At 45.0% G+C, this 23687-nt stretch overlaps 1 protein-coding gene across 1 annotated transcript in view; it reads left to right on the forward strand.

Moving 5' to 3' along the window:
• The first annotated feature begins 2870 nt into the window (after positions 1–2870).
• Positions 2871–23687, forward strand: part of ADAM19 (ADAM metallopeptidase domain 19) — an 81530-nt gene continuing 60713 nt past the window's right edge. Inside the window, exons 1-3 of the mRNA XM_008515043.2 lie at positions 2871–3123; positions 5813–5898; positions 10274–10344. Coding sequence (XP_008513265.1) covers positions 3057–3123; positions 5813–5898; positions 10274–10344 — 224 coding nt within the window. The 5' untranslated portion in view covers positions 2871–3056. The remainder of the gene's footprint in view (positions 3124–5812; positions 5899–10273; positions 10345–23687) is intronic.

A 23687-nucleotide genomic window follows, 5' to 3' on the forward strand; every position in this document is an offset into this window, starting at 1 on the left:
CTTTTGGAATTCTGGGATACTAAAGGACAGGACCCAGAAAGCAAGGCTATTCCATTCTTGGTTCTAGAGGATGTGGCCCCCTCTTGGTTTTAGGGAGCCAGGCTGCCCCTGCCCAATGGTTCAGGTGCCGTGCTGCAGCAAAAAGCCACAGGGGTAGGGCTGCTCCCCACAGCCAAGAGGACAGGCCTGCTGCCTCAGGCTGTGGCGGTAACACTACTGCTCAAGTGGGCCCAGAAGGCAGAGCATCTAGCCAGAGAATTATTCTAGAGCTTTAAAATTTAATAGAATTTGACTTGCTAGGTTTTGGATTTGCTCAGGACCCATCTCTCCTTTCCTCTTTCCAATCTCTCCCTTTTGGAATGGGAGCGTCTATCCTGCACCTGTGCTTTGGAAGCACATAACTTGTCTGGTTTCACAGGTTCACAGCTGGAGAGGAATTTTGCCTCAGGATGAATCACACCTTGAGTCTCACCCATGTCTGATTGAGATGCTATTTAGACGAGACTTTGGACTTGGAATTGATGCTGGAATGGGTTAAGACTTTTGGGCTGTTGAGATGGAGTGAATGTATTTTGCGTGCAAGAAGGACGTGAATTTTGGGGGGCCAAAGGACAGATTGGTATGGACTGAGCTGTGTTCCCCCGCAAATTCATATGTTGGAGCCCTGATCCCCAATGTGACTGTATTTGGAGATGGAGCCTATAAAGAGGTAATAAAGATTAAATGAGATGGTAAGGATGGGGCTCTTATCTGAGGGGATTAGCGTCCTTTCAAGAAGAGGAAGACAGCAGAGCATGCTGTCTCCACACAAGAGAAGAGGCCATGTGGGGACGCAGTGAGAAGATGGCCATCTATAACCCAGGAAGAGAGGCCTTATCAGAAAACAACTAAGCCAGCACCTTAATCTTGGACTTTTAGCCTCCAGAACTATGAAAACATAAAATTCAGTTGTTTAAGCCACCCAGTCTGGGTATTTTGTTAGGCAGCTTGAGCAGACTAATACAGCTTCTAAATACATCAATGGCAAAAAGTGTATCTTTTATTTATCCCATGGATGCCCAGTGGTTTTGACAGACCCACCTACTCATCACCTTCAGGAGTGCCTTGTCCTCCCCAGTCCACAGCATCCTGTTTACTTGTGCAACCCTGGGTTTGAAGAAAGAGGTTCAGCTGGCAGGAACAGAGGGCAGAGAGGTCTGAGGCTCAGTTTCTCGAACCAGGCTTTGCCAAAATTTGCTAACGGGTCTTAGGTAAGCCATTTCTCTCTGATTATCAGTTTATCCATCTATAAAATAAGGTGTGTTGCCTCAAGCTCTGGAGTTCTACAGATGTGGGGTTGAATTCAGACTCTGACATCAGCTGTGTGATCTTGGGCAAATTACTTAGCCTCCCAGGTTTGGTTTTCTCCTCTGTAAAACAGAACAGCATCAGTACCTACCCCAGGAGATTATTGGGTTATTGGGCTAATGAAAAGAGATGTTGTATGCAGAGTCCCTGGAACATATTAAAGGACAATAAAAAGTAGTTCTTTTCCTTGATTAACTAAGCTAATGTATGCAAAGTACTGAGGACAGTGTCTGGCACTTAGTAAGGGTGTTATCAGTCTTAGTTATATTGTTTTCTTATTCTAGCAGATAGTAAGCCCTCAGTGAGTGAATGTCACTGTTATTATTTTCAGGTCCCATCTCCGTCTATTGCCCTCTTTTGACGAAAATAATCTATAACCAATCTATAAATGAAAATTTGGGAGAGTTTATTCTGAGCTGAAATCTGAGGACCATGGCCCGGTGCCTTTCTTCCTGAAGGAAGAAAGGGCACCAAATAAGTGGGGTGCACAGAGTGGTTATATACACCCAAACAGGATGTTTCACACATGATTGAAATGTCCCTTTTACAATAGTCGCGAGACTGCTCTGTTGGCACAGCGATTGATGGAAACAGCAGGTAGGTCTGCTGTCCCGGTGAACACGGCAGGGTGGCAGGTCTGTTGTCTGGAGCTGGGTGGTCACAGGTGAGCTGGGTGGTCAAAGGTGAGCACAGCAATCAGTTCCTAGCCTAAGGAAAGATGCTTATCCCTAAGGAAATGCCAATGTGGGAGGAAGTTGCACCTTTATCTCAAGGGCCTTTGTTCTTGCCACAGGAAATGTTTTAAAGTAGATATACAATATGTGCTCAACAGCCACAGTCAGGTCCTTTTGGAAAAACAAAGTCAGGCCGAATTAGGTTTACACCAAATGGCTTCCTCATATACTCCAATATATCCTATTGCTTGCCATTTCTATTTTGTCACCTCCAAAGCCCCAAATCCTAACCATCCCAAATTCCAGTTTCCCCCCAGTGCAGCCGATGGGCTTTCTGGCCCTAGTACGGTTTGTCTAGGCCGTTTTCCCTGCCTGGTCCTCCATTTCTCCTCCTCCCCAGCTCACATGTCTTCTCCTCTGGGAATCCTCTCTTCACAACCCGCTTCCTCCCAGTCAGGAGGAATGGCTCCTTGATTTGTGTCCTGCTAAGAAAACAACTCCATATAGCACTTAGTTCTTTGTGCCTGGTGAATCACTTAACTCTTTCGGAGCCTGCCTCCAAGAGTGGCAGCTTCTGGGAGACGGTGTTGGCTGTGCAGCCTCTGAGTGTCACCCAAGGCGTCTAGCACAGTGCGACACGGAGTAAGCGGGCAGTTGTCCCAAGAGGGGTCCAGTTTAACTCCTAGAAGCCGAGCCCCCGACCCTGCCCAGGCCGCGCCCACCGTGAATCCCTGCCTCTCCTCGGGCTCCGACCCTCTCCTCTGCTCCCCATCACCTGAGCCGGCCCGGCTCCCCAGGGGTCCCGCTGGCTCCTCCCCTCGAGGTCCCTCCCGCCGTCTCCTGGCGGGCGCGTCCCCTCCTCCACCCCATGGCGGAGCCCTGCGGGGATGAGGGCGGAGCGTCGCGGCTGATGGCTGGGAGCCGGGCTGGGAGGCGCAGGGTGAGCAGTGGGTTCCAGACGCGCCGCCGCCTGGTTAGGGGGCTGGCATGGCCGCGTGCTTGTGAGAGCGGAGCGCGCGAGGGGCCGCTGCCACCATGCCCGGGGGCGTGGGCGCCGCCCGGCTCTGCCTGCTGGCGCTCGCCCTGCCAGGATGGACCAGAAGTAAGTGTCCGGGCGCCGGGGTGCTGGGGAGGGATGGAGGCGGGTGGGTTGGGTGGCCCGGAGACCTGGGGATCGCCCCCCGCAAGTCCGGGGGGCTGCGCCCCCGCCGGCCCCCAGCCTGGGAGCCCAGGCTTTGTTCCCACGTTGTGCGCCCCGGGAGGTGGTTGGAGGTCCGGGAGACCGAGGACAGGCAGAAAACAGCCGGTCCCTCCCTCGCTCGCCTTCCTCTCTCTTTCTCTTTTTCCTCTGTTTTACTGCTTTCGGCTTCTCTGTCCGCTGCTTTCCCAGTCTCCTTTTCTTTGTGTGTGTGTTCCTATAAATATATATTGATAAAATTGGAACCATACCATATGTACCGTTTTGTGGCTTGCATTTTCCACTGCACGTTATGAGCACTTCCCACTGCACATTATTTTCCCACATCATTACATTCTCCAAAAACATGATTTTAATGACTATAAATTCCATCAAGAAATCACAGAAGTATAATTTTCAAAAAGTTAAAAACATGACTCTTATACAAATACAGGATGAATGGGTGGCAAAGATTTATTTAATTCATTAATGAGGCATTGAATAGAAGGGTAAAGCTGATGGAAAGCATTAGAAGAACGGGAGTGGTACAGGCATTGGAGGAAGAATGTTGAAATCATGTGCTGGGACAGATACAAAGTGGTCTATGCCCCGTGGGCCCAAACAACCATGATTCTTGGTTATCTATTATACTGAAGTTATTTGCATCTCTAGCCCACAGAAATCTAGAGTTAACCCAGAACTTCAGAGTATAATCTTTTAATTAATAGTCAATTTACAAAGTCAAGCAAAGGTACACTCCCCTAGTTAATTCAGTGATCCATGGGAGGGCCTGTCAAACAATGCTCCAATGTGGATTGAAAGACATCCTGCTGGCTTTTTGCCTTATTTACAGATTTTGAACAATTTTTCTTAAGATGTGCTGTGTTCCTCTATTATTGAGCCTTTAAATTGCTTTCAGTATTTTGTGCAATCATAAAGATCATTTAATTCCTTTAATATTTCATTAAACATCATATAATTCCTTTTTGTTGCAAAGAATCCAGACTTCTTAGAGCCACTAGAGCAGGGTCTATGTCTCTCTGGTCCCCCCTGAATATCAAGCACCTAGCATAGTACTTGGTACATAGTTAAGTACTCACAAAACACATAATGAATAAATGAATACATTGTTTCTGATTTTTACCAATATAATGAAACTAATGCTAGTCTAAGGAGATTATTTTTTAGGATATATTTTGATTGAGAATACATTATATCAGTAATATGAAAGAAAGGTTAATCACTCATAATCCGGCCACTCCAACAGAACAACTATGGCCATCTTTTATATCGCTCATTATATTCTGTGGTTGGTTTAGAGAGAATAGATTTTGGAGTCCTCACCCCCATCTCCAGGAATCCTATGGATTTGGCCTATTCTTGTGGAGACTAGTTTACCTAGGTCTTGAGAAATTCCCACTTTATGAAGATTGTCTGCAAGCAGTGTTTGAGGTCTGCACTGCCCACAACAAGTGTCTCCTCAAACAAGTTTCAATTCACCTTTCTTGTAAGATCCTGCTACTACCTGTCAGGGTTGCCTTGAGGATGAGGGAGAACTGGGTTGGGAGAGTGATTTGGAAACTGGGAAGTGATATGCAAATGCAAACTTGCCATTAGGAAGCTCAAGTTAGTGCCATGATGCTTTGTGGATTGGGAAGCAATTTCAAAGAGACACTCCCCAGTAATGCTTTGAGATGGGCTGGCGGGTATCATTGTCTACATTTTACAGTTGAGAAAACTGAAGCTCAATGGGAATAATATCCATGGGCTTGACCTCCAGAATATACCCAGAATCCAACTGCTTCATTCCTCTCCACTGATGTCATTCTAGTCTGAGCCACCATCATCTCTCACCAGGGCTCCTGCAAGTTTTCAGCTCTGCCTTCCTGCTTCTACTCTCACTCTTCCCCCCTCCCCCACCCCAACCCCTTCTCCCCCCAGCAGGCAGAGTGATCGTTTTAAAACTGAACACAGATCGTATTGCTGTGTCTAAACCCTCCAGTGCCTTCCAAGTCTATTTATAATAAAATCCAGACACTTTCCATGGCTTCTGCGATATCAGACCCATGGCTGCCTTGCTGAGCACATCTCCTACCAACTTCCCCCCTCATTTACTAGACTCCAGCTACCTCTGCCTTCTGCTTGTTCTTCAAACAGGCCAAGTCTGTCCCTGCTCAGGCAGGGCCATGGCACTTGCTGGGCCCTCTACCTGGGTCATTCTTCCCCCAAATCTTTGCAAGGCTGCCTTCTTCTTGTCCCTTGGCTCTCCATTCAATGCCATCTTTGCGGATCGTCCTTTCTAAAATAGGCACGGCCTCTTCGGCATCTCTTTATTCCATGACCCTGTTGTACCATTTGAGAATATTTATGTATAGTACTGTCCATCTCCCACCTCTAGAAGGTAAACTTTGTGAGGAGTACAGAGACCTTGTTAGCCCTGTTTACCGCTATGTTGCCAACACCTAGCAGAGTGCCTGACCCGCAGCAAGTACCAGGGCCCTGCAATACCGCAGGTCTTCTGGTGACCCAATATGGGGTCTTTGGCAGTGCCTGCCTGGCTTCGCTAGGCTGCTGAGGTCTGGGATTCCAATGGTTGTGCATCCTGTATTGGCAGGAGGAAGTGGGGAAGGCAGCCCCCTGCTACAGCATGAACTGACAATACCTCAGTGGAAGACTGCAGAAAGCCCCACGAAAGAAAAGGTAAGACTCAAAGTATCTCATTTTCACAGGCAGGAGTGACCACTCTATTCTGTGAGGCTTGGGGTGACCTACTCAGCTTTCCTGGAGGCCCAGTCATCACTATTAGTTCTGTTTCTGGCCCGTTCTATCGTGTGTGTTGGTTTTGGAAATCCTAGATGGGACTTTCCTTCATGTGTGACAAAGTTTTAGATCACTTCCGAATGTTATTAGTTGAGGAAATGAAAATCTGCATTAATGCTGATACAAGCTAAGTGCAAATATGTGTTACAGAAATCACTGACTCTAAATTGGAATTGATTAAATATTGTCATTATTATTTTTGTTCTGCATAATAAATGCTTTATTTTATTGATGAGATAATGTACTTGGAGAGAAAAATGATAATCCAAACTCTTTGTGTGGGTGTGTGTGTGTGTGAAGAAGACTGGCCCTGAGCTAACATCTGTACCCATCTTCTAGTTTATGTGGGATGCTGCCACAGTATGGCATGGAGAGCGGTGCTAGGTCTGTGCCTGGGATCCGAACCTGTGAACCCTAGGCTGCCAAAGTGGAGTGCATGAACTTAACCAGTACGCCATCGGGCTGGCCCTCTAAACTCTTTTATTTGTAAGAGACAGGGTAGGGACCTAGTGCTGGGAATATGTCTAAAAATCCAGTAGGGTCCTTGGGCTCTGATACCAGCAAAATGCACAGGCTTTATCATGGAGATTGGGAATAAGACAGAAAACATCATCCTGTTCTTACAGAGAGGACCTGTGCATCTAGGTTACTTTTTGTGTTTCAGGTTTTTACAGTTTAAGTGAGACATGAAAAAGCTTGAAAAGATGATGTGATTGCTGTGTGCTGGTAACCAACTGTGGGACCTTCCACTTTCTAAACTTCAGTTTCCTCATTTATAAAATAGGGCTTAGAGTGAATAAGAAGGAAGAGAGCTGGGGAGAGGGGGTAGTTCATAAGATCCCTTTGCGTTCAAACGGTCAGTGATTTATTGGGCAACGTGTAAGAGCAAGATTATAGTAGGAGAAAGGAGAGAGCTGTGTCAGGAAAGATTTCAGACTTTGTGACTCTTGAATCTGGAAAGGTAAATGGAGAGGAGAAATGCCTGGAATCGTTGAAGTTATGGCTAGAGTAATACAGACCTGTCCAAAAATGCTCCGATTTGGATTAAATAAGGGAACTTATAGTGAAAATATTAGGACAAATGAAAGCAAGTAACATTTTATCCTAAAGACGGTAAATGTGTGGAATTCATGTCATCAAAAAGTAGGAGAGGCTGAAAATAGCTTCAGGAAACGTCTAGACAAGTTAATGGATGGCCCTCATAGAGCAGGTTATTTTTAAAAGTTAAGATCTTGGATAGTCCAACCTATCCATTATTGCCTGAGGGCTGGATCTGATACTTTTTGTAGAGGCCTCTCTGTTCCCTCCAGATGTGGGATGCTGGGCATCCTCAGGAAGAGCCTGAGAAACAAAGTGGAGATCCTGTCTTTGTTTCTAGCCATTGTCTGCCCAGAATCTGGGTCACTGTATTTTGTAGAAATAGTCAGCATAGTGCCTGGCACCATAAGTATTTGTTGAATGAACAAATAAATAAATGTCAAAGAGACAGAGAGAGTAGAAGGTAGGTCCACTCAGGCCTCTTATTCTCAATTATCTAATTCATTCATCAAACGTTAATTGATCATTCACTGTATACCAAATATTGTGCTAGATCTTAAGGGGGATGCAGATATATAGGACAGATTTCCAATACCCTGTGGAGCTGAAGATCTGTTTAATCCAACCCTGAAGAGAAAGGAATTTTCACCCATCCCTGGGGGAAGTAAAAATAGCGGGTTGGCTTCCTGCACTTCCCAGGAGAGGTGATGTTGCCTCTTCCTAGCATGGAGTGGAGTTCTGAGAGAAAAGCTGAGTAAAGCTGGACAGGGAAGCTGCATAGATCTTGCAATGCTGCTTCATTGTTTTGCTTGAAATGTGCCCTGGAAACAAAGAACATCATACTTTAAATATCAGTGTCTGAGCATTTTCCAGACCAGAGAGAAATATTTTTGGCTTACCCGCTTAAAAATAAATATTCCTACTCTTGTTGCAGCTTGTAGCTCTTTGGGGGAGAGGTGACAGTGCTTTGATTTGTGTCACCTTTCCTTTTTTGTGTGGGCTGTCACGTGGCCACCTACCTCTTGGATAAGGGAGTTGCTACAGCTCTGTTGCCATGTGCTTTTCCTCAAATGCCCACTTGGTACTGTGTCCTTGATGCTTGATGTGATTGAGCAGGGAACTTGCTCCAGAACTCCCCAGAGTAAAGTGGCAAAGAACCAGAATAGGCGTTGGCAGAGCTGAATCAGGGCATCAGAAACAGAGAAGTGAATCCTTTAGTGAAAGTTATTGGGCAAACATCCTCACCTTCCTCCCCCCATGGTTTTGAAATGTCCCTTCTTAAGAGAAGTCAACAGGATAAGTTAACAAAAAATAGCAAAGGACAGGGTTGCCCAAGTGTCCTGGATCAGAATATTCAGATCTCATCAGAGCTCTTGGTGGCCCCAAAATCTCAGGGATGCTCAGGACCCTACTGGGAAGTAGAGTTTGGGGCAAATAAGAAGAGGAATATGCTCGGAAGAGGCAGGCTCCTAACTAGAGGTGGCAAAGCAGACACGCAAAAACTAAGCTTTAGGGTCAACCTTAAACGGGGAAGAAGATCCGTTGTAGCCAGAGCTTCTGTGGATTGAAAGAGACTTCAAGAGTTCACCGGTTCCTCCGTCTCAAGTTAGAAAGCGTGTATATAAAACACTCCAGAGAACTGATCCTGTTTTAAATAGTTTTAAATATGTAAAACTCCTGTTTTAAATAAATAATTTCTTCCTTTAAAAAGAAGTTAACTGCCTTAAGTTTAGTTGTTGAAGCATGGAAGTTTATTATGACTTTTATTTTTGATTTCTTTGAAATTTTCCACACGAATAAGGTAAACAGAACAGAAATAAAAAGCCCGTTTAAAAAAATATAAAAGCAATTATAAAAACAAGGAAAGATGCATGAAATAAAACTAACCCATGATCCCGCTGCCAGAAGTAACCATGATAACCCTTTGATTTACTTCTCTCTTCTTTTTTCCTTTACAAAAGTATATTTAACTAAAATATACAGTGTTGTGTTTTGAACCTTTGCGCTTAATAACTGTCATGTAGATTTTCTTGATAATTTAAAAATTATTTAAAGTCGTTGTTTTTAATGTTTTATCACTGGAATGGGTCATCGTTTGTTTAACCGCTCTCCTGGTTTTGCATATTTAGGTTATATTTCATTAGTTGTTATTATAAGTAATGAGCATCCTTGTGTACAGACCTTTGCCTGTCCTTCCATTTGTTGGCTTCAGACACAGTCTTATACTACTGGGTCAGAGGGTCTCGACATATTAAAACTCTTGGTCCATACTATCGAATTATTTTCCAGTGAGTTGGTATCAATTTAAATTCTCACCGGTAGGGTGCGAGAGTGCCAATTTTACAGTGTGCTTCACTGCGTTGTGATTTTGGTTTTAAAGGAGCTTCATCACTTTGATTTTTTAAAAGCTATCTTTAAAAAAAAAAGGAGCAGGGAGCAGTTACCAGTGATGCTGACCATGTTTTTCATGCTTCTTGGCCATTTGTATGATAACTTAAATGACCTATGCTGGGTGCATAGAAACTTTGGCCACCAGCAAATTTTCTCTTGTGTGTAAAATATATCTTCTTTTAAACCTGTAAAACCTTAGTTTGAAGTGTTCCTAGTTGTCTCTTCTGAGATGATTGGGGTCTCCAACCTGAGAGCCAAAATAAAATAAGCACCTACCATAAAGAGGCTTTCCTGGTATTTTACATAATAGTCAACATGTATGAGGGGCTTCCTGTGTTCCAGGCACTGTCATAAATTCTTTATGTTCACTATGTCACTTAATCCTCATAAGATCCCCGTAAGGTTGACTGTTGTTATCTCTACTTTATAAATGAGGAAACTGAGCTGTAGGGAGGATCAGTAATATGCTTGAGTTCATATTACTGCAGTGTCAGAGCCAGCACTTGAATCCAGATCTGGCTCCAAACGAAATTTGCTGTTGAAGATCGTGTTTTCCCAAATTTGCCTTTACCAGACCTGCAAGCACTCACACCACATTTCAGCTTGGAGTTTCCTTTCCTCTGTCTTTTAGGAGAAGGCAGATGGGGGAGGGGAATTGGGTCCTTCTGGGATTGAAGTTATTTCATGTTTGGGCTGGAAATGCAATTGACCCTTTTCATTCACTTCCTGTAGATCAATGTGAGAGCTCTGTGCTCAAGCCTGTGCCCGTTCCTGGGAATCTTATTCCCTGCTTTGAGGAACTGACATTCTTTTGTTGTTCTTTTAGCATCCACTCAAAGCTGAGCTCAGGGTAATGGCTGAAGGGCGAGAACTGATCCTGGACCTGGAGAAGAATGAGTAAGTGGACTTCTCCTTTGTGTAAAATGAAACAACTCACTTCCATGTCAACGCCGGACGCAGGTGCCGCTGTTTTGGAAGGAAGCAGTTAGTGAAGTGACCTCAGCTCTCAATCCTTGGTTCCTCTGTGGGGAGTGTCTTGCAAAGACAGCATTTCCAGTTTCTTGAATCACTGTGAAATTACTGGACTGTTTGACATCTTCCTTGAATCTCTTTAGGCTGTATTTCCGGGGCTTCTTAGAGTTCACTGCAGGCACACAGGGTGTGTGTGTGTGTGTGTGCGTGTGTGTGGGAGATGAGGGAGGGATGACTGGAGGACTTCGGCAGCTGTCTTACTGGCTGCAGCACAGCGCATGGCAGGAAGCGAAGGAGATTAGAGGAAAACAGTGGAGAGGAGAGAGGCAAGGCGGAGTGTTGTGGGATTTGGCGCCTCAAACCCTGGCTGCTCCATCTGTTCTGGGTCAGCTAAATCTGAGGTTCTGCCAATAAGGGCATGGTCAGCAGTCTCCTGGCTTCCTCGAGCCAGTTCCTCCACGTTCTTAACCTCATTCATCTTGGGTGGCCACCTGGCTCAAAAATATTTCCACATTGATTTGCCATCAAGCACGGTTTTATCTTGATTCATTTTTGAGCCGATGAATAGACGTAGTGCATGGCTGCATCTGCTGCTCATTCTTTGGCCATTCTTAATCTGCTTGACTAGTGGACGGCTCTCCTTTACTTGGCTGGGGGACCCTGAAGGCCTTTGGTGTTTCCCCTCCAATGGTCCCATTTTTAATTTGCTGCACAGACCTTGCAGATAAGACTGCATGGCTCAGAGAACTGCCTGTCTCCTCTTGGCAGCCTCCGGAGTCCTCTGAGAGCAGATGAGTAATCAAACACATCACTGCCAAGAAAGGGATGGATAGGGACCTTCCCATATCCAGAAGGATGGGAATGGCTGCTAAGCTTGGGTGGAAAGTGAGAATATAAATTATTCCAAATTTGGACTTTTTGGACACTTGCAAATAGGGTGAGTGGAGTCAGAAGTGTGGTAAAAGTTCAACATAAACAGCATGTGCAGTAACGGGGCTTCGTCCGCGTCTTCCCTTTGCCTCCAGTATATGGTGGCCTTCGGGAAGCCAGAGAGATGAGCTTCTCGGTCATTTTTGCTGCTTTCCTCCTGAGAGTACAACCATCCCAGGAATGTGTTCCTTTTGTCCCTTTCCCTGGAACAGACCTGGCTGGCTGAGTGCCCAGAGGGTGCAGGCTCTGCCTACCTGGGATTTCTTCCCGCGTTTTCTTCCTTTGGTCTTGTAGGAAAAAGCCATTAGAGGGTCTGTTCCTGACAGTCTCTCTCGAGGGCCTGCTTTAGCTTCTCAGGGCCCCTGAACTCCAGGTCTAGTCTAAAGGGTCCCTATTCCCTCCTCAATCTAATCTGTCCTGTTCTGCCCCCAGGTAGAGCATTTGACCCTTCAGCTTCCTCTGGATAGTCCAAGTGATGGAGGTGATGTCGTGAGCAAATCCTTAGGAGCTGGACTGGCCAAACAGGGATCCCATCCTTCCCTCGTATTTTGGAAACTTTGCAAGAGGTCATAGGAAGTTAGAGCGGGAAGAGGCCTTAGAAAACACTGACTGTGACGGTCCTATGCATGGATGTAGAAAATTTGACTCAAGGGATAGGCACTTGTCTAAAGTGACACAGAAAGTAAATGAGAGAGAGGAGACTAGGCTCATTTGTGTTCTTGGCTTGGGTCTGGAGTCATAGAAACCCAGATTCAACTTACTAGCTGTTTAACCTGGGGCAGATTGATGCATCTTTTGGAACCTCAGTGTCCTCACTTATAAAATGAGGCTAGTACGGGCAACCTCGTAGGGTGGTTGTGAGGACTGAATGACGTGATGTGCACAGGGTACTTACAGAACACCTGGTGAGTGGTCGACTACTCTTGTGATTTTTGTTGTCCTCCACTGAGGTTCCAGAGGAGAGCCCAATGATGCGGCTCTATTGTCTGCTGCTCCCAGCAGCTCTGTGCTTTCCCAGTGACTGGCGGGGGCCTGGATGTGGTTCCCGGCCTCCCTGAGTTGGCAGGAGGCAGGAGACTTGACAAAAATGGAAGCAGCAGAGCCAACCAATATGACCTCACCAGGTATCCCTGGGGGACGGCTTCCTGCTATTTTCGTCTAAATTGGGCTTTTTGTTTTTGAACACGTGTTAGCAAGCGGAACTCCAACCGCACACGACTTCCTAGTGTGTTTATTTCCCAAAGCCTTCCCATTCATGGTGCGTGCGAGTCTGGATTCAAAACAGCTTGGCGGGGGGTGGGGGGGGGGTGGTGATGCTTTTCTGGTTTTTCAAATTGCTGTGTTAGTTTTTATAATCCTGTGATATTTGAGGGGAAGCTAGGTCCTGTGCTAAGTGACTCCTCAGAATCTGGTTCTTAACTCCCTCAATGGATTCATTCATTTTTTTCATCTACTATGCATCTGTAGCATTCCAGGCACCAGTGTCGGTACTGAGGATGTAGCTGTGAATAAAACAGTTCTGCCCTTACGAAGCTTATATTCTAGTGGCAGAAACAGTAAGCAAATAAAGAAGTGAATGTGGAGTATGTCTGATGAGAAGCGCTGTGGAGGAAACAAAGGAACATAAGGACTTGAGAGCAGGGGGTGGGGAGGGAAGAGCTATATTGGAATAGTGATCAGAAAAGGCCTTGGTGATGAATTAATATGTGAGTCGAGACCTGAAGGAGGTGAGGAAGTGAGCCATGTGGATGGCTAGGAGATGACAATTGCAAGGAGAAGGAACAGCCAAGTTCAAAGGCCCTAACAGATTTATGAAGGTTTCCACTCCCCTCCCCACTTCCCCATACAGTGGAGACCCAGGCTTCCCAGGAATTGTGGGCAAAGGCTTCTGGGACTCTGAGGGGAGGGGGAGGACCTTTCTAATTTCTTTCTCATCATCCTGAGGTGTCTGGCCTTCTCCCATCAAATCAAACCCCACGTGCTAATGCATGGCCCAAAATAGCAGTGAGCAGGCCTGTAATGGCATTCACACATGGAGAGATGGCCAAGAATGGTGAGGACGGAGGAGCACGGGGGATGGGCCAGGAGGGAGGGGATGGAGCAAGCCGGCTTTTGGCTCAGGCAGCAGATACCCCAAGATGCCTTAGTTCAACAGCACAGCAGCCAGCAGCCTTTTTCTGCTGTGAAGCAAATCAGGATAAATGGATGACATCCCCATGGGAGACACACACCCTTTTCTCTGTTGAGTGCAGCTGAGAAAAAGTGACATTGTAAGGATGATTTGAATATGACTTTAGTCTCAGACCTGGGTTCAGATCCTGGGTCTGCCACTTACTAGCTGTGTGCCCTCTCTAAGCCTCAGTTTCCATATGTGGGGTATAGTGATAGTCCCACGCTGTAGAGCCTTGGGGAGGATGAAATGAGATGTGTGTAAAGGGGTCAGCATAGTGCCTGACTTTTATTCCATATTCAGTCAATGGCAACTGCTGTTTCTCGCTCGTGATTTTTTAATTGCAAAAGCAGTACATGCTCGTTGTAAAACATGTAGCAATACCAAAGATAATAAGTAAAAGAATGAGGGTCTGCCACCCACAAGGAGGACCGAGTGTTAAAAGTTTGGTGGGCATACTCTGGGCCTTTCCTACAGGTTGAGAACACACACATAGATCTCAGACACAGTCACACAGAAGCACACACACAGGCTGCTATTTTTGTTGGGGAGGGAGGAGCAGAAATGAGATTCTGTTATACATATTGTTCCACACTTGTTTTTCTAGACTCAACTGTGTGTCATGAAGGTAGTACTCTGCTCTAATAAAGTACATATTACATTGTTTTACATTTACTCATGCATGTATACATAATTTACATATGTTGGTGTGTAGCTGTTGTTAGGAGAAACTTACTTGCTATCGGGACAGTGTGGTACAGTAGGGAGAGTACTGAGCTCAGAGACAGATGATGTGGAATTGGTCATCCAGCCAGCTGGCCTTCCTGGGCCTCAGCTTTCTCATCTGTATAATGGGGATTTTGTGCCACTTGGGCTCTGAGAGCTTTTCCCGCACTACCTGTTTAAAGGATACTGTGTAAATGGACAAACGGAAAAGAATTCCCTGTCTCAGAGGTTTGCTCGCAGTTATGGAACATCCCTGGAAATAGGGCAGTAAGATAAAGGCAAATGGCCCCCAAAACCATGGACCTTGAAGTTGAGGATGAAATGCTAGCTCAGGACCCACCGTATGGCAATATAAACACGAGAACGGAAATTACAGAGAAGAAATTATAGGTTGCTATTTCCACAGCCCACAGTTTTGAGGCATAAATCCATAAGATTTTTTCTCCATGTAATTTTCCCCATGCTCTGAGGACTGCCTTGTCAACCCAGAAAGCATATTGGACAAAAACTTGTTTGCTGGAATCAAATGGAATCTTCCTTGGCCATAGGCGTCTGGGGAGATGAATGCCTCCAGGGAGATGTTGACCCTGGCTCTCTCCCTTCTCCTTTCTCTACTTTTTTTTCAAGAGGAGGGCACACTGAACTGTTGAACCAGTTTGCAGGCTGCTCATTGGGCTGCGTTACTAGAGGGCAGGATCACTACATTACAAGGTCACCGTCAAAAGCAAATGAGCAGCTCAACTAGTGGGCATTGTGCCCAGAGGACCGTTGGCTGTATGCTTCTCTCTGCTAGTCTCTTAAGCACACTCTGGAACTCTCATCTCTTCACTGTACTGTCTTCCTTGAGTGCAAATGGTGATAAGATTTAGGTTTTGGCTTGGGAAAGGGAGAGCTGTTCTTAGGTCTCTCCCCCATTTATTGTGTTCCAGCCCTAGCTAAAGAGATATCCTTTTTGTACAAGTCTAGCTAGTAAGAATGGGTATTTGTTTTCTTTTGTATGTTTATCTACCTCCTGACCTCATGGGGAACAATGATTATCAACGCAGAATTTGGGCATTTAGAGGTTTGCTGATTATAGTTCCACCGTTACTTCTGACTTTCTCTCTCTTCACCTCTTTTCACGTCTCTTACTTCTTATCATTCCCTCAGAGATACCATAGGGGAGGAGACTGCTTTTGTTGTCCTGGAAATCAAGCTACAAACCTGGAAAATGAGCAATCATTTACTCAAATGGAGTGATCCAGCTCCCTCATTTTCTCCTTTTTCCCTCTCCGCTATTGAGTTGTATAACCCTGGAGGGCCTGAGGAGGGGAGAATCAGCAGCACGAAAGGAGTTTTTCGGCAGTAGACAGGATGGGTTAGTTACCACCTCTCTCTGCTGCACTTCTCTTCCGAGGAGGCCTGGGAGAAATGTGTAGCTGATCCAGAGCAAAACCCTGTGTACCACCCAGGCCATGGAGCTCTCCCCCACCCTTGCCTTCGCAGCTCCCTCATGGGTCCAGAGTAGACTTTAACATCTTATCTAGGACAAAGGACAGCTCTCTTTGACTCTCTCTTGTCAGGAGCTTCATTTGTTGTTGGCAAAATGCAATTTCCTGGATCAAAGAGAAGCTTAAGAAAGGCTTAAGATGACATCCCGATGCTTTTGGTAAACTGTGCTTCACTGAGTTGCATTTAAATGAGTCACAGACATATGGATTACATTTCACTTAAAATACACATGGCTTAAGAAATTAGAGGATGTCGTTTTTTAACCAAGTATTTGGCAGATCTAAAGTATTCAAAATGTTTTTCCAAACTCAGCCCACAGCTGGGCTCCCCATTCCCCGCAGCTGAGACTATATGAGCCAAGCGGACTGGTGCCGAGGAAGCCGTTGGACGGCTGGGTGGAGACACCAGAATTTGATGAGAGCTACTTGTGAGTGTCTGAAATTTGCTTCAAACATTTTTTTTTTTAAGTATCAGGAACTGAATTAACCCTGCTGCGTTGACTCTGAGGCAGTGAATGCGTAAGCTAATTTAAGTTCCAAGCGCTGTGCTCGGCACCTTGCTCCAGAGAGATCTTGTGGTCCTGTTGGAGGTGTAGTTTCCAACTGCGGCTTTGCAGACTGAGACTGATTTCATTTACAGTTCTCATGTTTCCAGCCCCTGGAGTTGCAGGCCAAATGGATTGCCAGCCAATCTGATACAATCTTTGCACAAATTCTCAACCCCACCCCTGCATACGCAGGGTCCCCGTTATTTCTTAATCTTTGGAAACATGACATTGCTTTCTTACGGTCCATTGCGTAAACTCAGTCTAGTAATTACAAGTGGTGATATGAAGGGATGCAGCTAAACGGCTGCCCGAGGAGAGTGTCAGGGAGCATCTGGAATAGAAATAACCTAGATGTATTGATTCTGAAGGCCTTGAGCGCATAAGCCTGAAACACCATAATCCATAGAGTAGAACAGGCTTGGGCTTTGGTGCCAGAGAGACCCAGATTCAGTTCCAGGTACCGACACTTCCTGGTTAGGTGGCCTTCAACAAATCACTTGCCTTCCTAATGTTATTTCTTCATCTGTGTTCACAATAACACTCACTCCTTAGTGAACCTTTACTGAGAGCCAGTCACTGTGCAAAGGCACTTCACATGCTGTTTTGTTTAGTCTTTGTGGCAGCCCTTTGAAGAAATATTATTGTTATTTACACTTTATAAATGAGGAAACTCAACTGTGAGGAATTTAGTAACTTACCCAATGCCAGGTTGAGCCAGGAGTCGAACTCAGGTCTACCTACCTCTTATTATATTCTACTGCCTGCATGGAAAATAGACATTAATACCTTCATTGCAGGGTGAGGTAGGCTGAAAAATGTCCCCCACCTCTCGAAAATATCCACATTCTAAACTCTGGAATGTGAGACTATGCTACCTTATATGGCAAAAAATAATCTTTGTAAGTGTGACTAAGTTAAGGATCTTGAGAAGAGATTATCCTGAATTAGCTGGGTGGGCTCTAAATGCAGTCACAAGTATATTTTTAAGAGGGAGGCAGAGGGAGATTTTCTCGAGGACAGAAGAGGAGAAGGCAATGTGGCCACAGAGGGAGAGATTGGAGTGATACAGCCACAAGCCAAGGAATGCAGGCAGCCACCGGAAGCCAGAAAAGGGAAAGAATGGAATCTCTCAGAGGGAGTACAGCCTTGCTGACACCTTGCTTTTGGCTCAATAATACCGGTTTTGTTCTTCTGGCCTCCACAACTGTGGGAGGCTAACTTTCTGTTGTTTTAAACTGCCAAGTTTGTGGGAATTTGTTACACAGAAGCCACAGGGTTTCTGAGGTTTAGCAATAACGTGTCATAATGTGCTTAATACAATGCCTGGCATGTAACAAGCAAGTTTTTGATACATGCTAAGTTTCATTAGTGCAAAATCAAGAACAAGTGTTTTCTAAAGTGTCTTAGTGGTGCAAAGGGTTGCATGTGGTCACAGTGACTGTCTTCAAGTATGAAAGTGACAAGAGAAAAACATATTGAGAAATAGCGTGTGTGGTTAACGTTTATAAGCATTTCCTAAGTACCAGGTCATGTTCTCTGATGCTCAGTCTGCCTTCAGGTAACTTCTGGCTGAGGAATGGTGGTCAGATATGAATAACGATGTCAACGATCGTGGTGATAGGTACCATGTAGGAGGTGCCTATATAGCAGGCTCTGTTCTGCAATCTCTACATGGTTCATCTATTTGAATTGTCACAACAACCCTATGAGATGTAGGTAACTGTATTAGCCCTGTTGGCAGGTGGGAACCCTGAGGCATAGAGCAGTGTGACATGCCCAAGGTCACCTGGGTGGGAAGGGCAGAGCCAGGACGAGAAGCTAGATCTCTTTGACTCTAAAGCCCAGGCTCTTAGCCGTGGCGTTAAATTGCCTCTTGGATGCCCTGTCCTTGCTCAGTATGCTCTTCTTGGTTAGCACTGGCATTATTACTCTACTTTTCTGCCCTCCCTCTTCCCTTTCCTTCTGCCTTCCATGGGCCCTGGTTCGAATTTGGATTTCCATGTACTGTAGTGGTGTAATCCATGCAGGTTGGATTCAGAGCCTGGCTCTTTGTACCCACTGGTGATGTAAGCTTTGGCAAGTCACTTCACCTTTTGGAGTCTCAGTTTCCTCATTCACATGATGAGCTAATAATAGTGGCCACCTTGTCAGATGTCACGTGAATTCAGTAAGGTCATGCTCTTAAAGGACTTACATGCTGCCTGGTGCTCTGTGAAAGCCCAGTAAATAGTCGCTATTATTTGTATTTTGCAGGGTCGGAAAAACATTTAAGAATGAAGTAAGAGGGAATTCCCCTGAGTTGGTTTCCAAATGTAATTAAGAAGACTTGGCCTTGAAACCCGTTGCTCCTGGGAGGAAACTCTCTTCTGCTCTCCAGCCATGCCCAGTCTGACCTAACTGTATCTCAACAACACAGCTTTGCAGGGTTCTCCGGTCAGCCAAACTGTACCTCTTTTCTGTGCCTGCAGAATCGGTGCCCAGCCCCTCCCTTGGCAAGGCCCCGAATTGTCCGATAAGGAGGTCGGGGTTTGTTCACGAGTTCCGGCTCTATCTCCTTCCAGGGACCCACAGCCTGGGCTGCCTGTGTAGCCAGGAAGGATGTCCACAGTTTTCTTTTGTCTCAAGCTTATTTCTCCTGGCGGCCCTTCAGCAGGCGCATGGGGTAAAATGAATGGGAGGAAGCTGTCAGCTGCCCTGTTGACCTCAGATCGACCCTTGTCGGAGGGAAGGGAAGCTGTGCACTTGGAGGAAGTCAGGGTTGATTTCGTGAGTTTGAGGATCCCTTTACCAACAGGGTAAACAGGGTATCTTAAAGTAAACAGCCTTAAGACAACGATAGTTGGCATCCAGTGAGTGAGTGTTTACCATGAATGTGCTATTTTACATAGATTTTTTTTTAATCCTATGTGTATACTGTATCCTCAGCTTTGTAACTTATTTTTTTTTGCTTGGAAACATAGCTTGGGCAATCCTCAAATCATTTGAAAAAATGTGCACGAGACCTTTCAGGAATGTTTGAAAACTTTGATAATAGAATTCCAGAAAAAAATTATACAAGTAATAGTGTTTTAAAATAAATGAGATCATACTTTATATGCCATTCTACAATTTGCTTTTTCATTCTTTGTCTTGAGTATCTTTCCACACTAGTACATTTATAGACCTATTTTGTTCTTTTTAATGGTGACATAGGATTCCATTGAATGGAGGGACCAAAATGTATTAATTTCTCTGTTAATGGACAGTTAGGTTTCCAATTTCTTGCTATTACAAATAGTGCTGCAGTAATGGACTTATACATAATCTTTAAGCATATTTGCAAGTATTTCTGTAGGATTGATACCCAGAAGTAGAGTTGCAAGGTCCCATAGCACACATGTTTAAAATGTCTTAAATTTTGACAAATTATACCTCCCACTCCACAGATTACTCTCCAAAGACTGTACCATTTTACCTTCATACCGTGGAATATGAGAGTATGTTATAGATACATTTCCATGTAAATTTATTGGATCATTTTTAATGGCTGTTTGATATTACTTTGTATATGTATGCCCTAATTAACTTTTAAAATTTCTTATAATGAAAAATTATCAAATGCACACGGAAGTAGAGAGGATCATGTAATAAATCTGCATATACCCATCATCCAGTTTCGGTAATAATCAAGATGCCAAGATTAATGTGATCACCCTATATTCATGGGCATTCAAGCTATTTCCTTTTTTTTTTCATTTTTACGAACAGTGCTAGAGTGAACACCCTTGTATTCTTTGGAAGATACTTCTGGAGGATCACCTCCTAATCGTGAATCACTGGGTCAAAGGGAGTTTAGGTGAAACAAATGGATGGGTAAAGGCACGTTGCCTTTGGTTTCTCTATAAGTTACATCCCACCAGCCTTGTTGAGAGTGTTGTTTTCACACACTCTCACTGATGGGTTGATTGTTGTGCTTGAGCAGACTCTTTAAACCCAAACCCTCCCACTTTTTTTTTTTAACAGCTTTATTTAGATGTATAGTTCATCCATTTAAAGCATACAGTTCAGTTTTTTTTTTAGTATACATATGAAGTTACACAACCCCACCATATTCTAATTTTGAACATTTTAATCACTCCAAAAAGAAGCCATTAACAGTGTTATGGGTTGAATGTGTCCCCAAAATTCATATGTTGAAGTTCTAACCCCCAGTACCTTAGAGTGACCTTATTTGGAAATAGAGTCATTATGGATATAACTAGTTAAGGTGAGATCATACTGGAGTAGGGTGGGCCCCTACTCCAGTATGTCTGGTGTCCTTATAAAATGGGGCATTTGGACATAGACATGCACACAGGGAGAATGCCGTGTGAAGATGCGAGCTATGCTGGCACAAGCCAAGGAACTCTCAGAGGCTAGGAGAGAGGCCTGGAAAGATCCTTCCCTAGTACCTTCAGAGGGAGCATGGCCCTGCCAACACCTTCTTCTTAGACTTCTAGCCTCCAGAACTGTGAGATAATATGTTTGTTTTCTTGCTTTCTTTCTTTTTTTTTTTTGGTGAGGAAGCCCTGAGCTAACATCCTTTGCCAATCTTCCTCTTTTTGCTTGAGGAAGATTGTCTCTGAGCTCACACATCCATGGCAGTCTTCCTTTATTTTGTATGTGGGACACCACCACAGCATGGCTTGATGAGTGATGTGTAGATCTGCACCCAGGATCCAAACCTGCAAACCCTGGGCCACTGAAGTGGAGTGTGCAAACCCAGCCACTATGTCACTGGGCCAGCCCCATAAATTTGTTTTCTAAAACACTCAGTTTGTGGTACTCTGTTAAGACAGCCCTAGCAAACTAATATAAGCAGTCACCCCCCTCCCCCGACTCCCCACCCATTCTCCCCACCCTATCAGCTCTAGGCAACCACTAATCTTCTTTCTGTCTCCATAGTTTTGCCTATTCTGGATATTTCATCTAAAAGGGATTGTACAATATGTGGTCTTTTGTAACTGGCTTCTTTCACTTAGTGTAATGTTTGTGAGTTGTTTCCACGTTGAATGGCGTGTGTCAGTACTTCATTCCTTTTTATTGCTATTTAGTGTTCCATTGTGTGGATATACCACATTTTGTTTGTCCGTTTATCAGTTGATGGATCTCCTGCCTTTTAAGCCAGAGATAACTTGTCTCCATTTTACAAGGTTGATTTCAGCAAATATTGATTGAGCACTGATGTGTAGAGTCCTATGCTAGGTGCTCTAGGGAGTAGATGCAAACACGCCATCCTTGCCCTCCGGCAGTTTACTCTGTGTGAGAGGGACAGTAAGCAAACAGCATCATCCAAGGAAGATTACAAGTTTACATAATAGAGTTGAAAGAAAAGGGTTGTGGAGGCAAGAGGGATTAGAGAATTTCTGACTGAGGGATAGAGAAAGCTTCACTAAAGGGGGTTCCTTGGAGCTCTGTCTTGCAGGAGCAAGGAGGGGAGGCTTTGGATGAGGGAGAGGAGAGGTGAGTGGAAGAATGAGGAAGGAATTCAGACTGAGAAATTAATACGTAAACAGTTCGTCTGGATCAAGGGGAGCCAAAGCTGTAGTGCTAATAGTCTCTTAGGAATTCAGTATTCCAACTAGCCAAGTCATTTTAATTCAGAAGAGTGGTATGTGGGGAAAGAGGAGGGGGTTTCTTTTCCTTCCATGGCTCAGCTATCCGAGGATTTGAATGGCTTAAAGCTCAATTTTTCATTCTCCTATTTTTGACTTTGAGTTAGGCTCTCGCTTGCCTCAGGTAAAACTATGTGGTCAGGGAGGTGGGTATGGTACTTCTAGGGAAAGATGGTTGAGATGCACTAGCTAGGCTGTATTTTCTACACCTTGGATGAGAAGAAGTTCTTCCCCCGCCCTTCCCTATTGAAAGGAAATTTGGGCCGAGCTGAGTGGACAGAGATGTGCCTGGTGGATGGAGTCATGGACTGCAAGGGGCTGAGCACAGGGCAGAGATGGCTTCTTCACAACTTGGGGAGGCAGGGGAATCCCTTGAGAAGCAGGGCGTGGTGGGTGGGGTACAGATGGATTTATGAATGTATTTGGATTTGGGAGATGCACTGGAAGTCTCATCTTCCAGACCTCTATTTCTCCCTAGCTTTAAGGATGTGCTGAAGCTCTTCATCCAGACTCCCTGGAAGTTGGAGGATGTTTCTACTCTCCAACCTTTTTGCTTGGGCAATGGAGCATGACTATCCTGGGAAAAAACATCTATGGGAGGAGGAGGCTGATACTGGGGCCTCTGGACTAGTTCTGTCCTGGAAATGAAACTGCATTTACATTGCACTTCAGAAGTATTTTGATTTTAAAAAAGTAAGCTTACTCTTTCTCTACTTAGAACTCAGTGGCATACACAGATGTTTGGCTGACACCTTGAGTACTAAATGAATAGGCTTTTGGGCACCCTGGGGCAAGTTGCAGGCCTTGCTCAAATTTAACTGGGGGTGGATATGGGGTCAGAGTGCCTGGCTTCTCTGACAAGAGTCTCTAGTGTATGGGGCTCTGGACTACTCATTGGGAATTCTTAACTTGTCTTTCCTTCCTTCTCTTCCTTCATTCAACAAATATTGTGCGTTCTAAGTACGTGGCAGGTATTGGGCTAGGTCCTGGGTGTTTCTGGGAGAGCAATGGCAAGCAAAACAGTCTCTGCCATCATGGGGCTTAGAGCTTAGTGGAGGAGACAGAGAACTAAACCATTACTGAACAATGTGGGGCATGCTGTGATGGAGGAAGCAGATGGTACCCTGGGAACATGGGGAGGGGACCCTACCCTGGATTTGGGGTCAGGGAAGGCTTCTAGGATGAAGTGAAGTAAGGAAGAAGTAGGCGGTGGTAGAGGGAGTGGTAGAGTTGACGTATACAAGGGAAGGTGGGTTCTAAGCAGCACGAACAGCAGGAACAAAGGTCCAAAGGCAAGAGTAACACTTGAAGAAGAAAAGAAGTTCTTTATGGTTAGAGCAGAATGATAGGGAGGAAGGAAGTGGTGAGAAAATAAGTTGGCCAGGTGGGCAGGAAGGGGTGAGAAGGGCCTTGTAGGCTCCCCGAAGAGGTTGGGTGTTTATCTTGAGGGCAATGGGAAGCTGATGAAGAATATTTTAAAAGCCAGATAGTGGCAGCATCCAAAATACATTTGAGAAGGACTACTTCAACTGGAGTGTAGAGGATGAAGTGGAAGGGGCAAGATTAGCAATAGTAATAAGACCTGCTCAAAAGCTTTATTGTAATCTAAGTGAGAAATTATGGTCATCTAGTTTGGGGAAGACGTAACTGATGTGGAGAGAACATGGTGGATTGCAGAGATATTTACATGGTGGAATCATGGAGATGGGGAGGTGGGTTGAATATGGGCTGAGGGAGAAAATGGATTAAGATCCAGTCTGAGGTTCCTGCT

This window comes from Equus przewalskii, chromosome 13 (assembly GCF_037783145.1).
Source record: "Equus przewalskii isolate Varuska chromosome 13, EquPr2, whole genome shotgun sequence".
Lineage (NCBI taxonomy): Eukaryota > Metazoa > Chordata > Mammalia > Perissodactyla > Equidae > Equus > Equus przewalskii.